This window comes from Pavona decussata, unplaced genomic scaffold (assembly GCF_977016875.1).
Source record: "Pavona decussata unplaced genomic scaffold, jaPavDecu1.1 SCAFFOLD_133, whole genome shotgun sequence".
In the NCBI taxonomy this organism is placed as follows: domain Eukaryota; kingdom Metazoa; phylum Cnidaria; class Anthozoa; order Scleractinia; family Agariciidae; genus Pavona; species Pavona decussata.
Genome location: NW_028145546.1, coordinates 3,657,493 through 3,675,000, shown reverse-complemented (window position 1 = coordinate 3,675,000; position 17,508 = coordinate 3,657,493). Strand labels below are relative to the sequence as shown.

Here is a 17,508-nt window from a genome sequence, read left to right as displayed (position 1 = left end):
ACATGAGATTTTATGCAAAATTGGACTCGCAAATTCTTAGTCATTAAGGCACGTACAATTAACTTATGTCTTCCAACAAGCATCATAGAAGCTAATTAAGAATTTAGTATTTGTTCCAGTTCAACATCAATAAACTGGCTAGAAATTTTGACGGTTTAAAGCAGTTTTCAATTGAGTGTCGAAATTAATTCGGGTTTTCTTTGGGTTTGCCTTAGTACGCTTTGTGATTGGTTAGGAAAACCGGCTCCACGGCTTTCACAACCAATGAAAACCAATCGTAACCCAGTCATGCGCTTTATCCTGCACATGGCGCCGGTTCCCTTGCCCCATTGGGCCGTTTGCTTCTGTTTTCGTTTTACACACTCAATTGTGAGTAACCATCTCTTGGCTTATGCATTATTTCTCATTGATAAAATGTTGGTGGTTACATGACACCAACAGGGCGCTTTAGTCGAAAGAGCCACTTGATCAAGGAAATACGGTAATCCAAAAATTTGATTACTTAAACTGACTGTTGATTGCTAAACATTACCTAATGTTGTTTCATGCTCTACTACTTCAGTTTTCTGAGCACATTTTACACACGCAAGTGCACAAGAAAAAATCAACGAACCCAAAGTTGTTACCTTCCACTTCCTCTTTGGTCTTCAATTCTCCGGGAACGTAATATTTCTTTCTACAATTCTAAATTGAGAGAAATACATTTTGAATAAAATTATAGTTAACTGTGATACTGAAAAACTTTCTTGTCATTCACTAAAGCCCTAGGTTCTTATTCATAGTATTTATAATACTGGGGTGCGTTAGAGATCAACCAACCTCGTTCCCAGGTCTTTCTCTTGTAAATTAAAGAGAACGCACTGGGAACGAGGTATTTTAGATTAGCCTTATTTCGGAATAAGAATAATCGTCTTATCCTTGGGATGCCACCCTCTAAGATGTATTTTCAACTCTGGTGTCAGATTGACTTGTACCCCGTCGCGAAAATCATGCGCATTTGTGAAGTCTCGCTTCACTTATATCCAGTCTCCTCCCGCTCCGAAATCGATCACACAAATGTCATAAATATCCATAATAATCTGCTAGGAAAGGATTGGGTATAGCTACGACTCAGCTGTACTCTTGATATGTTGTGGTGTTTAGCGCTCTAGTTGCCCTGAATAACTGGTGTCAATTTTTTAATTTAAAGGAGACTTCGTGATAATTTTGCGTTTTCTCATTCCACGATAACGTCAATCAAGCTGCCGATATATCTTTATTATACTCAAGGTTCATGTCTTTTTTATCTTCTGTTTCTTGCAAAATAATTCATAACTTCTCTCTTGTTTTTTTCTTTGAACCTTTTTATTGTTCTCACCCAGAATTTAAACCTGCTCTGCCATTCAATGGTGGCCACAGCTTGCATTCTCAGCGCCGTGAAACTTAGCAGTGACTCCTCTTGAACCATCTCGTACGTGAGTGACAGTTGAGCGATCAGAATGTTCATCAGAATAATGGTTACGCTCATCATAAAGAATACGATCAGCAACGCTCCTAACCACCTGTATATAACAAATAACACATAATGGTCAATAATCTGTGCTCTTGAAGGATGGCTATAGAGTAACTGAGACCTCAGTGCTGTAATTGGCTTCCTACCCCTATTCTATCAGTTTTCCTTACAGTCTGCTGTAATCCAGGATATAAGTAGCGGCATGCATCCATGGGGCTGGGTTTTTTTCCTCTCTGTTACCGCAAAACGTTTATTTTTCGCACCCACCCATTTCCACTATAGTCTTGACAGTTCATACAGACAGAAGGTTTCCGACCAAAGACAAAACGCTTATTTTTCGCACCCACCCATTTCCACTATAGTCTTGACAGTTCATACAGTCAGGAAGGTTTCCGACCAAAGACAAAACGTTTATTTTTTGCACCCACCCATTTCCACTATAGTCTTGACAGTTCATACAGTCAGGAAGGTTTCCGACCAAAGACAAAACGTTTATTTTTCGCACCCACCCATTTCCACTATAGTCTTGACAGTTCACACAGTCTGGAAGGTTTCCGACCAAAGACAAAACGTTTATTTTTCGCACCCAACCATTTCCAATATAGTCTTGACAGTTCATACAGTCAGGAAGATTTCCGACCAAAGACAAAACGTTTACTTTTCCACACCCACCCATTTCCCTTGAATTCAGTTTCTGTCCGCCTCTTCCTGGAGTGTTTTTCTTAATTTTTAACACTAAAACGTTTGAACTTTTACATCAAGCATTTTGATTCTTTACATCAAGTTTTGTTATGAAGGAAACTTAATGAACGCCGCTCTAAAATAAACGTCTCGTATCCAACGAACCCGCCTGATAAAAACGAAAAGCCTTACGCGTATATTAGGTCATTTACGTTAACGATTTGGAATTTCTGCTTTTGACCGAAATGTTTTTGTTGGTTATGATGTGACTTCGATGTGGAGGAAACGGTAATTTCCAAATGTTTGCCAGTAAGTCAAATATAATAGAATCAGCTGAAGCCATCTAAAACTCACCCGACATCAGAAAGGTTATTCACGATGGACGAGCCTTCAAGCCATGTCATTACGCCAGCCAGCAGCACACACCCCAGGTCGCTTGTACATAACATGTCCCTCCTGAGGGTGCTGACGGGATAAAACAAAAATAAGTATGACTACACTAATGCGTCTATTGAGTAGTCACGCCTGAGTCCACCGGGAACCTAAAAGGATCCAAGGAGTATGACAATCAAAGGAGTTGGTGTCATTTGTTTGTACCAGTGCAAACACAAGCATCATCAAGTAATCTGGTCAAGCCACCCATTGCAGTTTCAGTACATTCGTGACATACCTGTCCAAGCTTTGACTGTCTTAGATCGAATGACAGCTGACATGAGAGGAGTTTCACTTCTTACCGAAATAGGGCCCAATGCAAGGTCCAAAAGGGGTTTAGGCCTCCATGGCTCCAACACAGAAAAATTGGGGCTCTAGGCCTCCCGGTAGATTTGGATTTGGGCTCCGGTGCTCCATGACTTAGAAGGCCCCTTTGGGATCCTGAGATCTACCAATGTTGTCGCCCTTTTAGCATGGAAAATTAACAAGTATGAAAACCTTAAGAGGTCCATCGTAATAGGCTCAAGCGGTGCACGGCATAAAAAATTACAAACTTTCACAAAAACATATGGCTTACTTGTTTGTCAGGAAGCGTTCGTTTAACTTGGGTTGATATGCTCTGATGGCCAGGGAAAATGAAATCGAAAAAGTCAACAAAATAATGCCAAATACGGACAAAAATCGCGGAATGTCTGTATAGATGACTTTACCGAGGCATTTGATGTACAGACCGGTGTCCCTGCAAAATAAGAAAGGATCTTGCTTGCACTGTGTTACACTTGGCTGTATTATATTGCGCAAGTGCTGTATTTTGCTGCATTGTACTGCATTGTATTACATTGAATTGTATTACATGGCATTGCATTGCATTGAAAACGTCAGCAAATATCATAGTCTTATTCGTTACTAAAACAATTGTACATTCTGTGTCGTGAAAATTGCAATTTGACATAATTTTTTACAGGTGTCTGAAGATTTCACCATATTAACCTCGCTGTTCTCCAACAGCAATCACTTATATTTCTACTAAATGGCTCTCCGGCCCCCAGGACAGCGTTTGATTTATCGCGTCCCCCAGAGCTTGCTCTTATGTACAACTAAAGAGACCTTCAGATTTTAGAACGAGTACGACTACGAACATGAGAATGATTTGACTTCAAGTTTTTAGCGAAGTACTAAGAACAGGTATATCCCAGGAAACTTTATTTTACACTTTGTGAGTGATGAACTTGATGCAGTTGTTTTGAGTAATGATAGCTAAGCCCTCTTGTGATTCCAAAATGACAACATCATCTACGTTTCGAGGACTTGTACATGTTTTCCCTACCACGCCGTTTTCACAAAAACTCGTAGTAAAATGACTAAGGCAATTTCGTTTTTGTGCCAAAATACGAGTACGACTATGAGGTTTTCCAAAAATTGCCTATAATAGCAAGTAATCCACTTCCTTACCGTGATCCAATGGAATATTTAAAGATACCGATGAAATTTATGAAGATCGCGAAAGACCCAAAATTCCACTGTGCGTCACTACCGAGGAATCTGAATACGAACGTCGCCAGAATTAAAGCGTACCCTGAGAGGTCGAAATAATTGAAGATGTCCAAGACGTAGGCACGTGGTTCTCTACAATAAAAAGTGAATAAAATAAATCAGTTCAAAAATTACAACCTTTACTTTGAAACGTTGCGTTCGATTGACCTTGATCCTGAATAGCAGACTGAGTGAGTGACTGACTGACTGATTGATTGATTGATTGATTGATTATTGAATAGGATCAAGCGAAATAGCCTCTACTTCTGCACGGCACGTCATATTCAAGACCTTATTTTGCATTCCAGTGACTCTAAAAATCTCTTTGTGAGGGATTTGTAATCACCATTATGTGAATTCGTATTACAGTAGAACCCAGCCTTACGACCACCTCGTTATTACGATCACTTTTTTGAGCCCCAAATGAATTGAAAGTCCAGTCTACTTCCTTAGTTTTGCAACCTCGTTAATCCGACCACCCCATTTTACGACCACATTTCCACGGCCCGAAGGTGGTCGTATTAACGGGGTTCCACTGTACTAAATATATTACGGCCAAAGAAAAGAATCACACCCTACATTTTGGATCATGCTTATATGCACTATTCAGTTCCCCGCACTGTACTGGATTTGTCGCTCGCGTTTTACCAGGAACTATGATGGAAATTAGACCAAAATCCATAGCCTGTAGTATCTGACGAGAAATAGGCCAAAATACATGATCTATAGTATTCATTATAATCAAAATTAGGCCAAAAATCCATAGTCTATAGTATAAGGATGGAAATTAAACAAAAATCCATTGTTTATAGTACTAGGATCGAAATTAGATCAAAATCCATTGGCGTAGAAAATAGACGAAAATACACAGGGTATAGTATTACGATGAAAGTTAGGGCAAAATCCATTGTGTATAGTATTAGGATGAAAATTAGGCCAAAATCCATAATGTATAGTTTTGGGATGAAAATAACCGAAAATCCATAGTGTATAGAATTAGGATAGAGATTAGATCAATTGGGATTATAACTCCATGCATAACGTGATTGTCAAGCTGTCAATCAAATTAAGCATGCTTTTTTGTTCCATTTATTTTTTTAGCTATTTTACAAAAAAAACACACATACCTTTTCAGTTCAGAAATTTCGTCAAGTAAAAACCATAATGTTGCCGCGATACACCAAATGTCAAGAACTTGTCTTGACCTTGAATTCCCATAATCCATCGGGTCCGGTGATTTAGAGGCTGTTATAAAAGAACCACAGAGAGCACCCAGAAAAAGAAAGTAGTTCAATGCTCGGAACCTGTCAATCAAATGATGCAAACAATAAGGGATACTGATATGCGGGGTTCGCAAAAGCGTGAACTGGCTTTGATTTAACTTGCATACGTTAATTATAAGGCAATCAATTAGCCTGAAAATGAACAAACAAGAAACCCACAAGGATTTGATTAGCTGTTTACAGAAACTTACGAGGGGTTTCTGCTGTTTATTAATCTCGTAACGGATTCTGAAAACATACCTGGTTTGAATTTGGAAAGTCGTTCTCACCTTAAGGAACAATCCAATCACCACGTCGTCTTCGACGTCAAGAAATTTTTGAGAATGTTTTTCCCGTTTGGGTTTACTCTTGACAAAAAAGGTTGACAGTAGCACTTGATACGTCAGAATTACGAAAGGGTCCTCGAAAAGTTCCTCCCCACCATATTACACTATATCAGGGTGACAGTGTTTTCAAAATAATCCACTTTGGAGGGCGTTTTCAAGAAGTTCCGTTTTGGTGACTAAATCGTTTTAGTATCATGAAACGGAAGGCCAGAACAGAATCCACTGTCTTTCAGAAATTTTCAATTTAGTGTGCACGGAGGCTGAATCTATAGGATCCATCTCCTCATTCCCATCTGAACGGGTGATACTACCACATCCATTGAAATAACCATCAACATTTTGAGAAATAATTTGAGCTTTAATTTATTTATAGCAAGGTTATAAAATAAAATGACTGACCTGAACCAGAAGAGAGCATATTTTTGCCATTTTCTTGCGGTCAACATTTTTATGACAGCGTGGTTCAAAATTTCCTACAAGAAACAAAAAATAAATAATGAGATGCAAGCTCAAGGAGTTCAAGTTCATGTTGTGTACAACGTAAAACAGCGTTGACATTATCATCGACGGGTCAAGAAACTTCGGATGTTTGAACGGGGAGGCAAGTAAAAGCCATGTTGGCTAGACCTCACACTGTATTTGACAATTTAAAAACTTCCGTATCTGAATAACAACATAGGCATGTAGTCCGGCATGTAGGATTTCGTAATTAAAAAGAATCGCAAAGGCAAGTTGGTTCTTAATATTACAAACGGGAATTGTCCATCCGAAAAAGAAGGATAAATAGATGACGACAAAAGGCGAAACTAGAAGAATATAAAATGATGATACAGAAGTCGAACCAGAACCTTTAAGATTACCTAACTCTTTTTTCATTGTCGAAAGCAGCATGCTCTTTTGGGCACTGCTCACACTAAACCAAACAAATTTATCCTAATTCTTTTTAATCCTCCTTTGTAATATAAATGTTTATTATTTTTTATGTATTGTAGTGAATCTCGTTGTACGTGTGAAAAATAAAATTGAATTGAATTGAATTCATTGTTTCAGTTTTTGTTTTCGTTTTGTTTGTTTACAGTGGTTTTACAGTAGTTTTTAACCGAGTGTCGTAAAACCAAAATCGAAGTTATTACTCAACTCATACGCAAAGAGTGCAATGAACCAATCAGACTTCGAAGCAAATACATCAACCGGCGACGACCGCGGGAAAACGCCTGCGAGCAACGCCGATTCGTTTTGGTTTTACTTCTCATTGGTTGAGAAAATGGCTTTGGATTTGCAAAACAATCATGATGTTTACTGCAGCAAAGTGAAACCTACCGCAAAAGCATTTTCAATACTCAGTTGAAACAATTAGTAACATTGTAGTTTTTGGTGTAACTAATTTGGTGGCCATTACCCTAATCGATGGATTTTAATAAATACAACAAGTATTAAGGAACAATATGTTATATTTTAACTTACCTTGTTCAACGTCCGTTGGCAATGTTTAGCCAAATTATAATAACATGACTTTGGTGTGTACCCATATTCTGGATCATCTGGGAATCTTCCATTGATGTCACTCTCCAGGATGTCATAGGTAACGTAAAAGTGAGTGGGTGTGTCCTGAAAGTTCTGCCATGACAAACATGGAACCGTGTCCGAGGGAAGGCAGGGCGGGTGTGGCCAGCGGGGAGAAATAAGGCAATCCAACACAGCCACGATGGTTTTCTGTCGATTTTTGTAATCAATGTGGCAATGGATTATTATTGAGTATTTCTTAATTATACCAAGTTTGATCATACACAGACCTACATCCTGAGGTAAAGTTTAAATGAGGCAGTTCAGTTTTGTACTGAGCGCCCTCAGAAATGGTGGCAATAACACTATGAGATTGGAAACTAGAAAAAGCGGGCTTTCTATATATCATTGGCCAAGAAAAAGATGATATTCCAGTTTTCCTAGCCGTTTGACTAAAAGATAGGTGCTTGGTTCGAAAATTGAGCTCAGTTAAATACTTTTTTTCTTTCATATTGCTTTTAATTGGTTGTGAATACAAATTCTCGCCGTTAGTAAACACGAGAGGTGGGCAAAATTTAAAACTGAACTCGTTAACCGGTGCACCTGTAGGAACTGCAAGCAATCTTTGATTGGCTGCGTACTTCTTTTGCATGACTGACTAATGTGTAAACACCGGCATGAAGTCACATAACATTTTCCCCACTTAGCTTTTTCTCATAAAAGAAAGAGAAAATAAATTTTGTGGATATTATCTGAAGCAGAGCTTTCAAGGTCTCTTATCCCAAATAATTGTATTCCAGTATAATGTTATCAGTTCTTTTGCTGAAATCAAGTAACTTCAACTCCTCATAACTACCTGCATTTTGAACTCCTCTGTCATTTTCACCAAGCTAACAGGAGCTTTCTTTTTCTGGTTTGCTTTAAACAATCTTGCAGCTCTACGAAAGAGAGACATATTGGGTATAAACAAGCACAACACAAGCTTTACCTCTAACGGCTTCAGCGGGCGCGCCGGGGTTAAAAAAGATTGTCACTCCATTCAATTTTCACTTGAACAATTTAATGTCACGCCATCCAAATTCACTTATTTTTTATAAAAAAATCAAAAATTCTCCAAATTCGTAAAAATTTAGCTTCGCAGACCAATCTTGAACTCTTGCAACCATTCATTCACAAACATTCGCGAACTCTTACAACCATTCAAAGTTATGAAGAATTTTTAAGCGGTGCTCTGACGTGTTATGACCAACCTTCTGTGATCCATGCTCCTTATAAGGAATGCAGCCGCGTCATCTTGGCCGTTCCTGATTGCAGTTTCAACCGGAAGTTCACTTTGACTGTTTGTGGCGAAGATCATGCTGGGATAGCTGTCGACCAAGAACTGCGCAAGCGCGACGTAGTTCTTTCTGGCAGCAATGTGCAACGGAGTGTTGTGGAGGAAATCCCTCACAGCTGCTAAATCAACGCCATTGTCAAACAAGAGCTTGAGGAATCTACAAACCTAATATTAATCAGCGCAATAAATCAGTTTCTCCTAAAATATGGCTATCCTTCCATTTTTTTTATGCCGAGTGAGATAGTGAATATATCATGGACGAAATCATCATATGAATGCCAACAAATACCGAGCGAAAATGTTCCTATGATAACCTGCTCTGTCTAAATCAAATCCCACAACTTCGATTCCGTGACTGACTAACTTTCTGCGATTCACATATTCCCACGGAATACAAACTATGTAAAAATGATTGCATCAGCCATTTGCCCTTAATTTGCTTTCCAATACCATAGCATATTATGCAGTCTGAGAAATAGTATGCTATTGGTAAGGTGATTTCAATTTCGAGATGGAAACAAAAATTAAAGGAATGTGTTTCAGCTGATAACACATGACAAATTCAGAATTGTGTATGGCTTACAAGCAAAGTCACGCACTTGGCTTACTTTCTTTGACGAAAACTATTGAAAGACAAAAAACTGTGTTTAAATTGGAAAGCAAGATCATGACTGGCTACAAACGTGAAAGCGCGAACAGCCAACAGCACAGCAACAAAAACAAAATCATTCATGAAAACACCACCACCTTCACCACCGACAGCAAACACACAAACAAAAGCCAATTGCCTCAGTTCACCTGCGGCTCGTAATTCCAATCCTCCAGTAGATAAAGCGCAGTACTTTCTTTGGTATCACAGACATCTATAAGTTTCTGAAGACGGACCGAATCCATTGCTTGATCTCTTTCGAAACCCTTTTCTCTCATTTCTTGTCTCACCTTTGAAAATGCAAAGAAGATGAAATAACATTAAACCAGTTTGCCCCCATGGTCGATCACCTCCCTCAATGTGTGTTGACCGGTATCGTGAATCAAGCTTCCCTACGAAAGTTTAATAGTGTTTAGAATATGGGAAACTTAGAGACGTGAAGCGAACACTGAAAAATATTTTCCGTAAGCACTCACGATTGCCAAATGGTGGCCGTCTTTGCATCTTGGCTTCCTGGATTTCCCAAAAACGTCAGGAAAGCACCGAGATTAAATGCTAAGTAAACAGAGCCAATAAAGGAACACTTATATGAGCTAAAGCCATAACAATTTCAGTAAAAATAGTAATTTTCCTGCATTCAATTAACAAGGATTTTCCGTTTTATGTAAAAACAGCCCGTTCATAATTGGTTGCCATGGTAACATCGACGCATGAACATTAATCAATCACACCAAATTTTTCCAAATCAAAACCAATAATCAGGGGATGCAAAAATTGAAAAATTTGCAAGAAGAATCGATGAATTACATTTGCAAAAAAAAAAAAAAAAAAAACGGGAACTAAAACAGCAAACATATTCAGTTCGTTTGAGCAGAGAATTATTTAATCTCGATTTCATTATGACTTTTTGTTGAGCACTACGACAATGTGGATTTGGTACTCTATCGATATCTTATTGTTCAAACTTTATGAAGATATTTTTACGGCTGCAATGAGATCAGAAAACGCCGCGAATAAGTGAAGTGTCTAGCACAGTTTCGAGATTAATATTACTGCAATGCAAACACTATCGAAGAGAAGACATCTTAATTAAAAAAAGGTTAGAACCACTCGCACGTTAAAGGAATATTGCATGTGTACTTAGTGCTCAAGTCCCACAGTTATCTCTATTATATAAAAATGTAAATTGCATCTAAGAACAAAGGATCTGTTTACAAAAAGCTGTGTTTCCGTTAGGCTGCACAACAGATTAACACTACAAAAAAATTACCATTTTTGACATCTGCTGATACGAACCGTTGTCTTAGAGAGCTTGCCCTTGCCTCGCTGACAATCCCAGTATAATGAACAAAAACATATTTTTTTTTTCTGGAAACTGCAGTCATCCTATTTCACATCTATTCCCTTTCAAAAATCAACTCAAAACTTTTTTTTTAATTATCAACTGTTATAATAATTAAAATATTACGTAAGAGTTCCAGTTTCATTTCTCAACTGAATTTTAATCCGCTAAAAGTCATCTTTTAAGATGAGAATAAAATTTCAGTTTTCAAAATTTTCTTTTCTTTGAGCTTAGCATCGCACAGTTTTTAGTTTGTTCTGAAGTAAATTCAGGGTTTGTGAAGAAAAAATTATGTCTATTCTATTCCAAATTTCTGTTTACACTGGTGGTCATTTTGATCTTAAAGGCATATTGATTTCCACTCGGGGTTAAAATTTGTTTTTAATTAATTTGAAGATAGCATATAATGAACCCCATTTCTTTCGCTACAATATAAAACGTAAAAATTCCCAGCTGATTTTCAAGTTTCGTTTTCAAGTTTAAAAGAAAAAAGCAAAAGAATGTTTTAAGCAAAAGTAAAACAGATTGATATATGACGATATACATCAAGCTGAACATTTTAATAAACGGCGACAAATCATAATAAAGAGACTGAACTTTTTTAACATGCTGTTATTTGAGAAACACAAAACTTAAGCGGGTGTTGCACACTGGGCAATGTTTAGTACAAAATTTTCGGCACAAGTTGAACGTTTCACATTTACTATTTAAGAGAGAAATCTCATATTTTCCCATTGGCGAAAATCTGGCAAAATAATAATTGAGAGCTGTTCATCACTGCAATGATTTCGGAAATTAAAAATGCGAAAAATTGGGCCATTGCAAAATCAGTCATACATACTGTAACGTACTTTTTCAGTTGTTCATCTCACTACTTGCAATTTTATGACAAGTTTACTGCCGAGATACTACCGCATTGCATACATGAAATCAAACGTACTTACCATCTCGTGAAATTCTTCACCACAGTATTGTATAACGTCTACGTGGTCTTGAAGGGTAAAAGTGCTGTTTACTGCAGATTGCGAGTCATCAAAAACCGAAGGACTTCGGCGTTGAAGAACCAAATCTCGAGACGATATTTCAAAATTCATTTTAAAAAAAATAAAATTTGATTGAGATTGAGTCAGTTCGCAATTACCTGCAATACTGATCTATTTTAGTTAGCTGAGGCAAAGAATATTTCGAGGAATGAATTAGCAGTTATGCATCACTCCCTAGGAAAGACGTATCCAACTTAGTCCAGTTTAGATTGGTTCGAGTTACGTAACCAACGCGCAAGTGTATGATAATTCATCATAAATTATATGCCCTACTTGAATTTTGTCACCAAAAACTGCGACTTGCTGCGATAAATATACTTTTGTGATAATGATCTGTTCTCAGGATTGGCTGTCAACGTGCTATTATTATTGCAGTCATTCTCTGCGCAGCGGATGATTAATCATAGTTTAGGGAGATGTGGGTAATCTCCTAAGCAACCGAGATAACTTCTGCTACATGTAGATCACACGTGCGGTTGATGACTTTGTAGTTTCCTTACCGGTAATAATTGAACAGTAATAGTTCATAATGTCATATAACAAGCAATAAACACAACCTTTTTGTGGTAACCAGAATTAGCATGATGCTAGCTTCGACTTTTCGGCTAACTTATCACTCACGCATTTGAATTGCAAAAAAAGGCATTACTGTGGTGGTACCACTCCCAAAGCCAGCAGCCAAGAAACGTCTTTTTTTTTCTGTCACATCATTAACGCCCGGTAGGTGCAATCATGATGACAAAAAAAAAAAAAAAAAAAAAAAAACCCAAACAAAAAAAACAACAACAACAACCTGGATATTTTGGATTTTTAAATTTTTAGATTTTAGGTTGTTAGCTAATTTTTATCTTTCTTTTTGTTTTGTAATTTTATCTGTTTGTTTGTGGGCTTCCTGTAAAGTAGCTTTTAGCTAAGTGGAGTGCCACGTAAAATAAAGTTCTTATCTTATCTTATCTTATCTTAACAACAACAACAACCAAATTTTAAGATACTTACCGTCTTATGATCAGATGGGTCCAGTTGTGATAAGCCATTAAGCGAGGGGTTCCCTTCCTGTTTGGTATGTTTTTCAGTAAATTAATTTCCCCAGGGATCATAACAACAATCTTTATTTGTACTCTTGCCATGGGCTCCTGATTAGAATAACATTAGAGTACTGGCTGCCAAGAATAACCATAGGGGCTAGCGGAGCCAGGCAGCCAGTTGGCATCAGCATTAAATGAAAATAAATTACAGGCCAGCAAGATAGCACAATTCACACACATTAAAAACAGAAACAACAACAACAACAACAACAACAACAACAACAACAACAACAAAAAAAAAAAAAACCACAAGGACAATAATGAACATTAACTGAGCCCAAACGAAAATATATGCTTATGAATATTTTGCGTTTGAGTTTGTGTCAGCCAAAGAACTCATGCGCTTGCGTCTTCTAGCGGGTGTTTAATTTCGTAACAAACCGAAATACGTTTACGCATCCGATGAAAGTTTCCTGAAGTTAGTTCACTGAAAGACACTGTAACGTAATTTTCGATTTTTTCTGGGAGGAAAGGGATGTAACCATACGTTTTTCGTTTCATTTAGCGGGTTATTCTACACGAACTATTTATTTCAAACCTTGCCTATTAAAAGAGCATTATCCTCAGTAATTGTTCTAACGAGATCTTAAGTAATTAAAAACATACTTAGGCTCATCTAATTTAGCGAGAAAATTGCAGGTGAAATTATTGGGTTCGCAAAGGTATCTCAGCTGGGGAAATTGAGATATAAAGGATTTTGTTCATTTGTTTTTGTTCCGTCTTTGCATAATAAAGAACTTTACGAAACTCGTCAATCTTATTTTCAAAAATCTGCTGTTGGTTCGAGCACTTTGACAATCAACAACAACACATCCTTTATTTAAAAAAAAACATTGCTTGTGGGGTTGCTTAAATTATATAGTAAAAGCTACAAAATAAAATTTATCAGTGATTGGTTCTGGCGATAGCACTTTTTCATAGAAGAGTGAATTCTGATGGTAGAAAGAAGCATAAAAACCAGGAAAAGAATAGATTTGCTATCCAGTTTAATGAATAAAACGGCAAAACATTTAATGCGTAGTTTAACGGATAAGTGACAAAAAGGTTTCATGCAGGATTGCATTTTTTTTGTCAAACGTTTTGTCAAAAAATGAAGTCAAGTTAAAACTGCCAGCTATTTTCGTATATTCACTTGTTCAGAAGGGAAAATAAAAGGCCTTCCTCTTTAGCGCTAACCCATGTCATAGTTAGTACTAACTATGATGTCATCAGAAATGCAAAAGAGCTTTGCGGAAATTTTAAAAAGCCTGATTGATTGACAGATGTAAACATTTTTTGCAATCTGTCTTTAAAAGAGCACGCCAGAAAAGGATTTGGGGACACAAGAGACAACATTTGAAGTATTATTACTTAAACGTTCTAATTGGGTGCCTCTGATGATTGCACTGGTTTGAAATATTTTATGACAAATTTATGCGAGAACCGGGTTTGTATGCTTTCTTTCTGTTTATTCAATCACCACGCTAATACTACTACATACCAAAAACTTCACTTTCACTTGATTATAGCTCAGAATTTAACGTAATTTTCAGGAGGACAATTATTGGTGGAAGCTCCAATTTTAGATGCTCCAAAGAAAGTATGCGCAGGCGCCACCCATAATTTGCTGTCATAAGTGGTAATCAAGCTGATGTAATCGCCTTCATTTAGCAGAGCCACTCCAGCGGTGAAGAAACTTCCATAGTCATTCTCCTTCTCGACCCCCGACTGCAACAAGCTGAATGGAGCCCCGTTTACGGAGAGAGCCATGCGGTTATGGGACCCAGGCACGCTGCTGTAGACTTCGAAAAACGCCTGAGCGTAAATATGGTACAATCCACACTCTTGTACTATCAGTCGACCATTTCCATAATAACTGAATCCTTGAAAGGCGTTGTCAGCTTGAAAATCGCTGATTTCTAATGAAAGAGAAGAATTCAAAAACTAAATTCCCGAATTTTAAACCTAAAATGCGCGAAAAAGCCTCACCCTGTAAATAGTCACCTGTGTGTGCAGGGTAATTCTGAGATGTGCCCAAACTTCCTGACAGCTGTGCTGCTGGAATCTGGAAAATAAAATGGTGAAAAATCAAAATCATATCGATCCGTATTTTTTTCTATTAACAGCCTGAGGAATCAAACGTAACGCCTACAACTACAATCTTGTACCAGAGCCGAGAGCTCGTTGGTAAGCGGTTTCGCCTGGAAAGATGACCAACCGCTGACCGAGGAACCTGAAGACTCTGAATAACCAATCTCGTACCCAGAGTCGTTCAGCTCTTTGGCCTGCGATTGGTTGCCAGGAGAGACTTTGGGAACTCAATTTTTTTTATTGGCTGCCCCATAACAGCTTGCATTGTTTTACCGCAGAAATCTTCCGGTAATAGAATTCCAGTTCTCCATCAATCTCGTACAATCGCTGGCCAAAGAGTCTGAGGACTCTGGGTACGATATTCACCTAAAACATTCTCGACCCCAGAGCCGCTCGGCTTTGACTACGTCATGCGTCAGTCATGCGCAAAAGGGAAGAGTTCTGGAGTCGAGAATGGACCTAAAACTGTTAAGCATGAACTCAGTCTCACAGCTATAAAAAAAGAAAAAAGTGTAAAGAAATATTGCATGGAACTTAGCAGAATCTCGATGAGTACCGATGGTGCAGAAAAATATACCTATTAAAATACCAGACAAGTCAATACAGCCGCTCTCAGCTTTCATGCCCTAAGGATGAGGTAAACTTAAACTTTAGCTTTTGAAAAACATCCTGCCTTTTAAAAAGCATTATTTAACGCTCCCTTTGTTGAGAATCTTCAAAATGATCACTTCTGACGGTTAATCGCACTGGCATTCTTCAGTTTAAACTGTGAAATGATCGGAGTTTTGAAACATTTCTGTTCAACACACCAACACCACTCCGACATGTCCGAGGAAGCTTAATAAACGCATTTCTGTCAAAAACGCCCCCTGTAAAACTTTAGAATCCAAATATAAATGCCCTGAGCATTTATTAGATGATTTATGGTCGCAAAATTAAAAAATAATACTGATAGTACAAAAAAATTCTAGGTTTGGAGATTCTTACCCATGCTTGTATTGCTCCAAACAGGAGGAAGAACGTAAACGCTTGCCGCAACATGTCCAGTGCGCGGTTCGGCCAATTCAATCTAACGGGAAATAAAAAAATTTGTGCATTTAGAATGTCTGTTGTTAATTTTAATCAGGCCGAGCACCGCCAAAAGAGCGTAACATCAGTTGAACAAACAAAAGCTTACAATACAATTTTTAATTTTTGGAATTATTTTTTCCGAGAGTGAAGAATGAAGAGAGGTTAGTGTATTAGTTTGAAGAATCAGATGTTCATGTTTCGATAACTCGATACGTTGTTGTCATTCCACTTGTGCGCTGTTGTTAGAGTTAACAAGATGTAAAAAGTGCCTCTCTCGCTCAATAAAGATATCACTTTCTTCGTTATTAAATGGTACTATTATTAGGATAATGAGCAATGTCCAAGCATTTTTATGAAGTGACTTTTCAGTAGGTAGACCGTATATCTTAGTGGGGAAATCACCTGGAAAATGAAGCCTTTTACGGGGGAAGCAAAAACGCAACGTGCAAAAGCCTATCCTAAACACGATCGACAAACATTTTCGCTCGATTTGTTTCCATCCGATCCAAGCTCTCCAACAACTTTGCAAGGACTTTATTTATCCAACTATATCACAAACCCGTAGGAAGAGCAGCTAGTACATCTTCCCGAAAACAAATTATAATACATCTTACGTATTCTACTTGCTCTGCCTTTAGAGATTTATGCTTGACATTCTTTTGAGCTTCAGCCAAAAAAGAAACCGAAAAAACAATATCCATGCCAATCGTTCCTTTACCCAACAAATGCTTACTGGGGGGCGCTTTCCACTATGCAAAAATTTCCGGCGAGAACACTTTAAATTCAACTGGTTTGCGCCGATATTCAGCAAATTTTTCAGGCGGTGCTTTCCGACCTATTCCACTTTCGTTCCTAGAAATTATCATTTCATTTCACAAAAATTTCAATTGGCGCTTTGTTTCTTGCCCCATCAAGTACGTTTGCTATCTACCAATGACGTCGTAATTTTGAAACTCACAACGTAGCTCTTTCTTTCTGCTAGATGGCGAATTCCCTTTCGACTTGACATAAACAGTTCCCGGAATTTCAAATCGAAAGTTTTTGCCAAAGTAATGGAAAACGGTCCGGAAGTCTGAGGAAAAAATAACTACCAATCACAAAAGAACTGTTTCCGGTGTACAATTTTTCAACCAATCACAAAAAAGGTCAGATTCGTTTTCCTACGCAAGGTTCAACAAGTAAATTTGCCTGATCAGGTCAATTTTGGGGTTCCTCCAAAACATCGGAATTTTAATCCTCGGCATTCGTTTTGATGTCTTTGGGACGAAATGACTTTGGAATCATAACATACGCCCTGGCTTCAAATTGCTAGTTAATTTGGGTATTTAGAGCTTTCGTTTATTTCCTTTCCGTCAAATCAAGTTACCCCTCAATTTGCGTATATTTTAAACACATTAAATGATTAAAACGAGCGATAATTTCTGGTAGCAGGGTAGGACGTAATGTTACTGATTTGGTAAAACCTGTATGTAACTACATTGGTTATATTATTTTGATACACTTCTGTACTTACCAAGTCAAGTAGTTCTTCTGTGACACACTTGCTGGTTTCCAGATTAAAACTAGATATTTTCTCGAACTCCTGTTGATTAAATAGGCTCAGTCTCCAACCGCGGGGAGAATCGCGGGCGCATCGAGGCAGGGACGGCTGTAGGGACTGAG

At 37.9% G+C, this 17,508-nt stretch overlaps 2 protein-coding genes across 8 annotated transcripts in view; both read right to left on the bottom strand.

Annotated features, from left to right (window-relative positions):
- The window catches only part of LOC146468298 (uncharacterized), a 17,196-nt gene extending 3,671 nt beyond the window's left edge, over nucleotides 1-13,525 (bottom strand). The window contains exons 1-13 of one of the 5 annotated variants that reach the window (XM_085124979.1): nucleotides 12,617-13,525; nucleotides 11,522-11,646; nucleotides 9,385-9,525; nucleotides 8,501-8,751; nucleotides 8,107-8,188; nucleotides 7,212-7,460; nucleotides 6,147-6,220; nucleotides 5,266-5,442; nucleotides 4,058-4,231; nucleotides 3,183-3,344; nucleotides 2,528-2,638; nucleotides 1,358-1,541; nucleotides 627-684 (exon numbers count right to left, since the gene is read on the bottom strand). In XM_085124979.1, coding sequence (XP_084981105.1) covers nucleotides 627-684; nucleotides 1,358-1,541; nucleotides 2,528-2,638; nucleotides 3,183-3,344; nucleotides 4,058-4,231; nucleotides 5,266-5,442; nucleotides 6,147-6,220; nucleotides 7,212-7,460; nucleotides 8,107-8,188; nucleotides 8,501-8,751; nucleotides 9,385-9,525; nucleotides 11,522-11,524 — 1,666 coding nt within the window. In that variant the 5' untranslated portion in view covers nucleotides 11,525-11,646; nucleotides 12,617-13,525. Of the gene's footprint in view, nucleotides 1-626; nucleotides 685-1,357; nucleotides 1,542-2,527; nucleotides 2,639-3,182; nucleotides 3,345-4,057; nucleotides 4,232-5,265; nucleotides 5,443-6,146; nucleotides 6,221-7,211; nucleotides 7,461-8,106; nucleotides 8,189-8,500; nucleotides 8,752-9,384; nucleotides 9,526-11,521; nucleotides 12,287-12,616 lie in introns of those variants that run through there. The other 4 variants (XR_014867582.1, XR_014867581.1, XM_085124978.1 and 1 more) reach the window with 4 other exon arrangements.
- A 149-nt stretch (nucleotides 13,526-13,674) lies between these two features.
- On the bottom strand, nucleotides 13,675-17,483 carry LOC146468297 (uncharacterized). Of its 3 annotated transcripts, none has more exons than XM_085124983.1 (4): nucleotides 17,360-17,483; nucleotides 15,763-15,844; nucleotides 14,689-14,749; nucleotides 13,675-14,603 (listed from the first exon to the last, which is right to left on the bottom strand). In XM_085124983.1, exons 2-4 carry the CDS (start codon nucleotides 15,814-15,816, stop codon nucleotides 14,215-14,217), a joined length of 504 nt encoding a protein of 167 aa, XP_084981109.1. In that variant the 5' UTR covers nucleotides 15,817-15,844; nucleotides 17,360-17,483; the 3' UTR covers nucleotides 13,675-14,214. The 3 variants fall into 3 exon arrangements, with proteins under 3 accessions (XP_084981109.1, XP_084981111.1, XP_084981110.1); XM_085124985.1 differs by lacking the exon at nucleotides 17,360-17,483 and adding an exon at nucleotides 16,583-17,303 and having other exon boundaries at nucleotides 15,763-15,846; XM_085124984.1 differs by lacking the exon at nucleotides 17,360-17,483 and adding an exon at nucleotides 16,805-17,302.
- Between the last annotated feature and the right edge of the window lie 25 nt (nucleotides 17,484-17,508).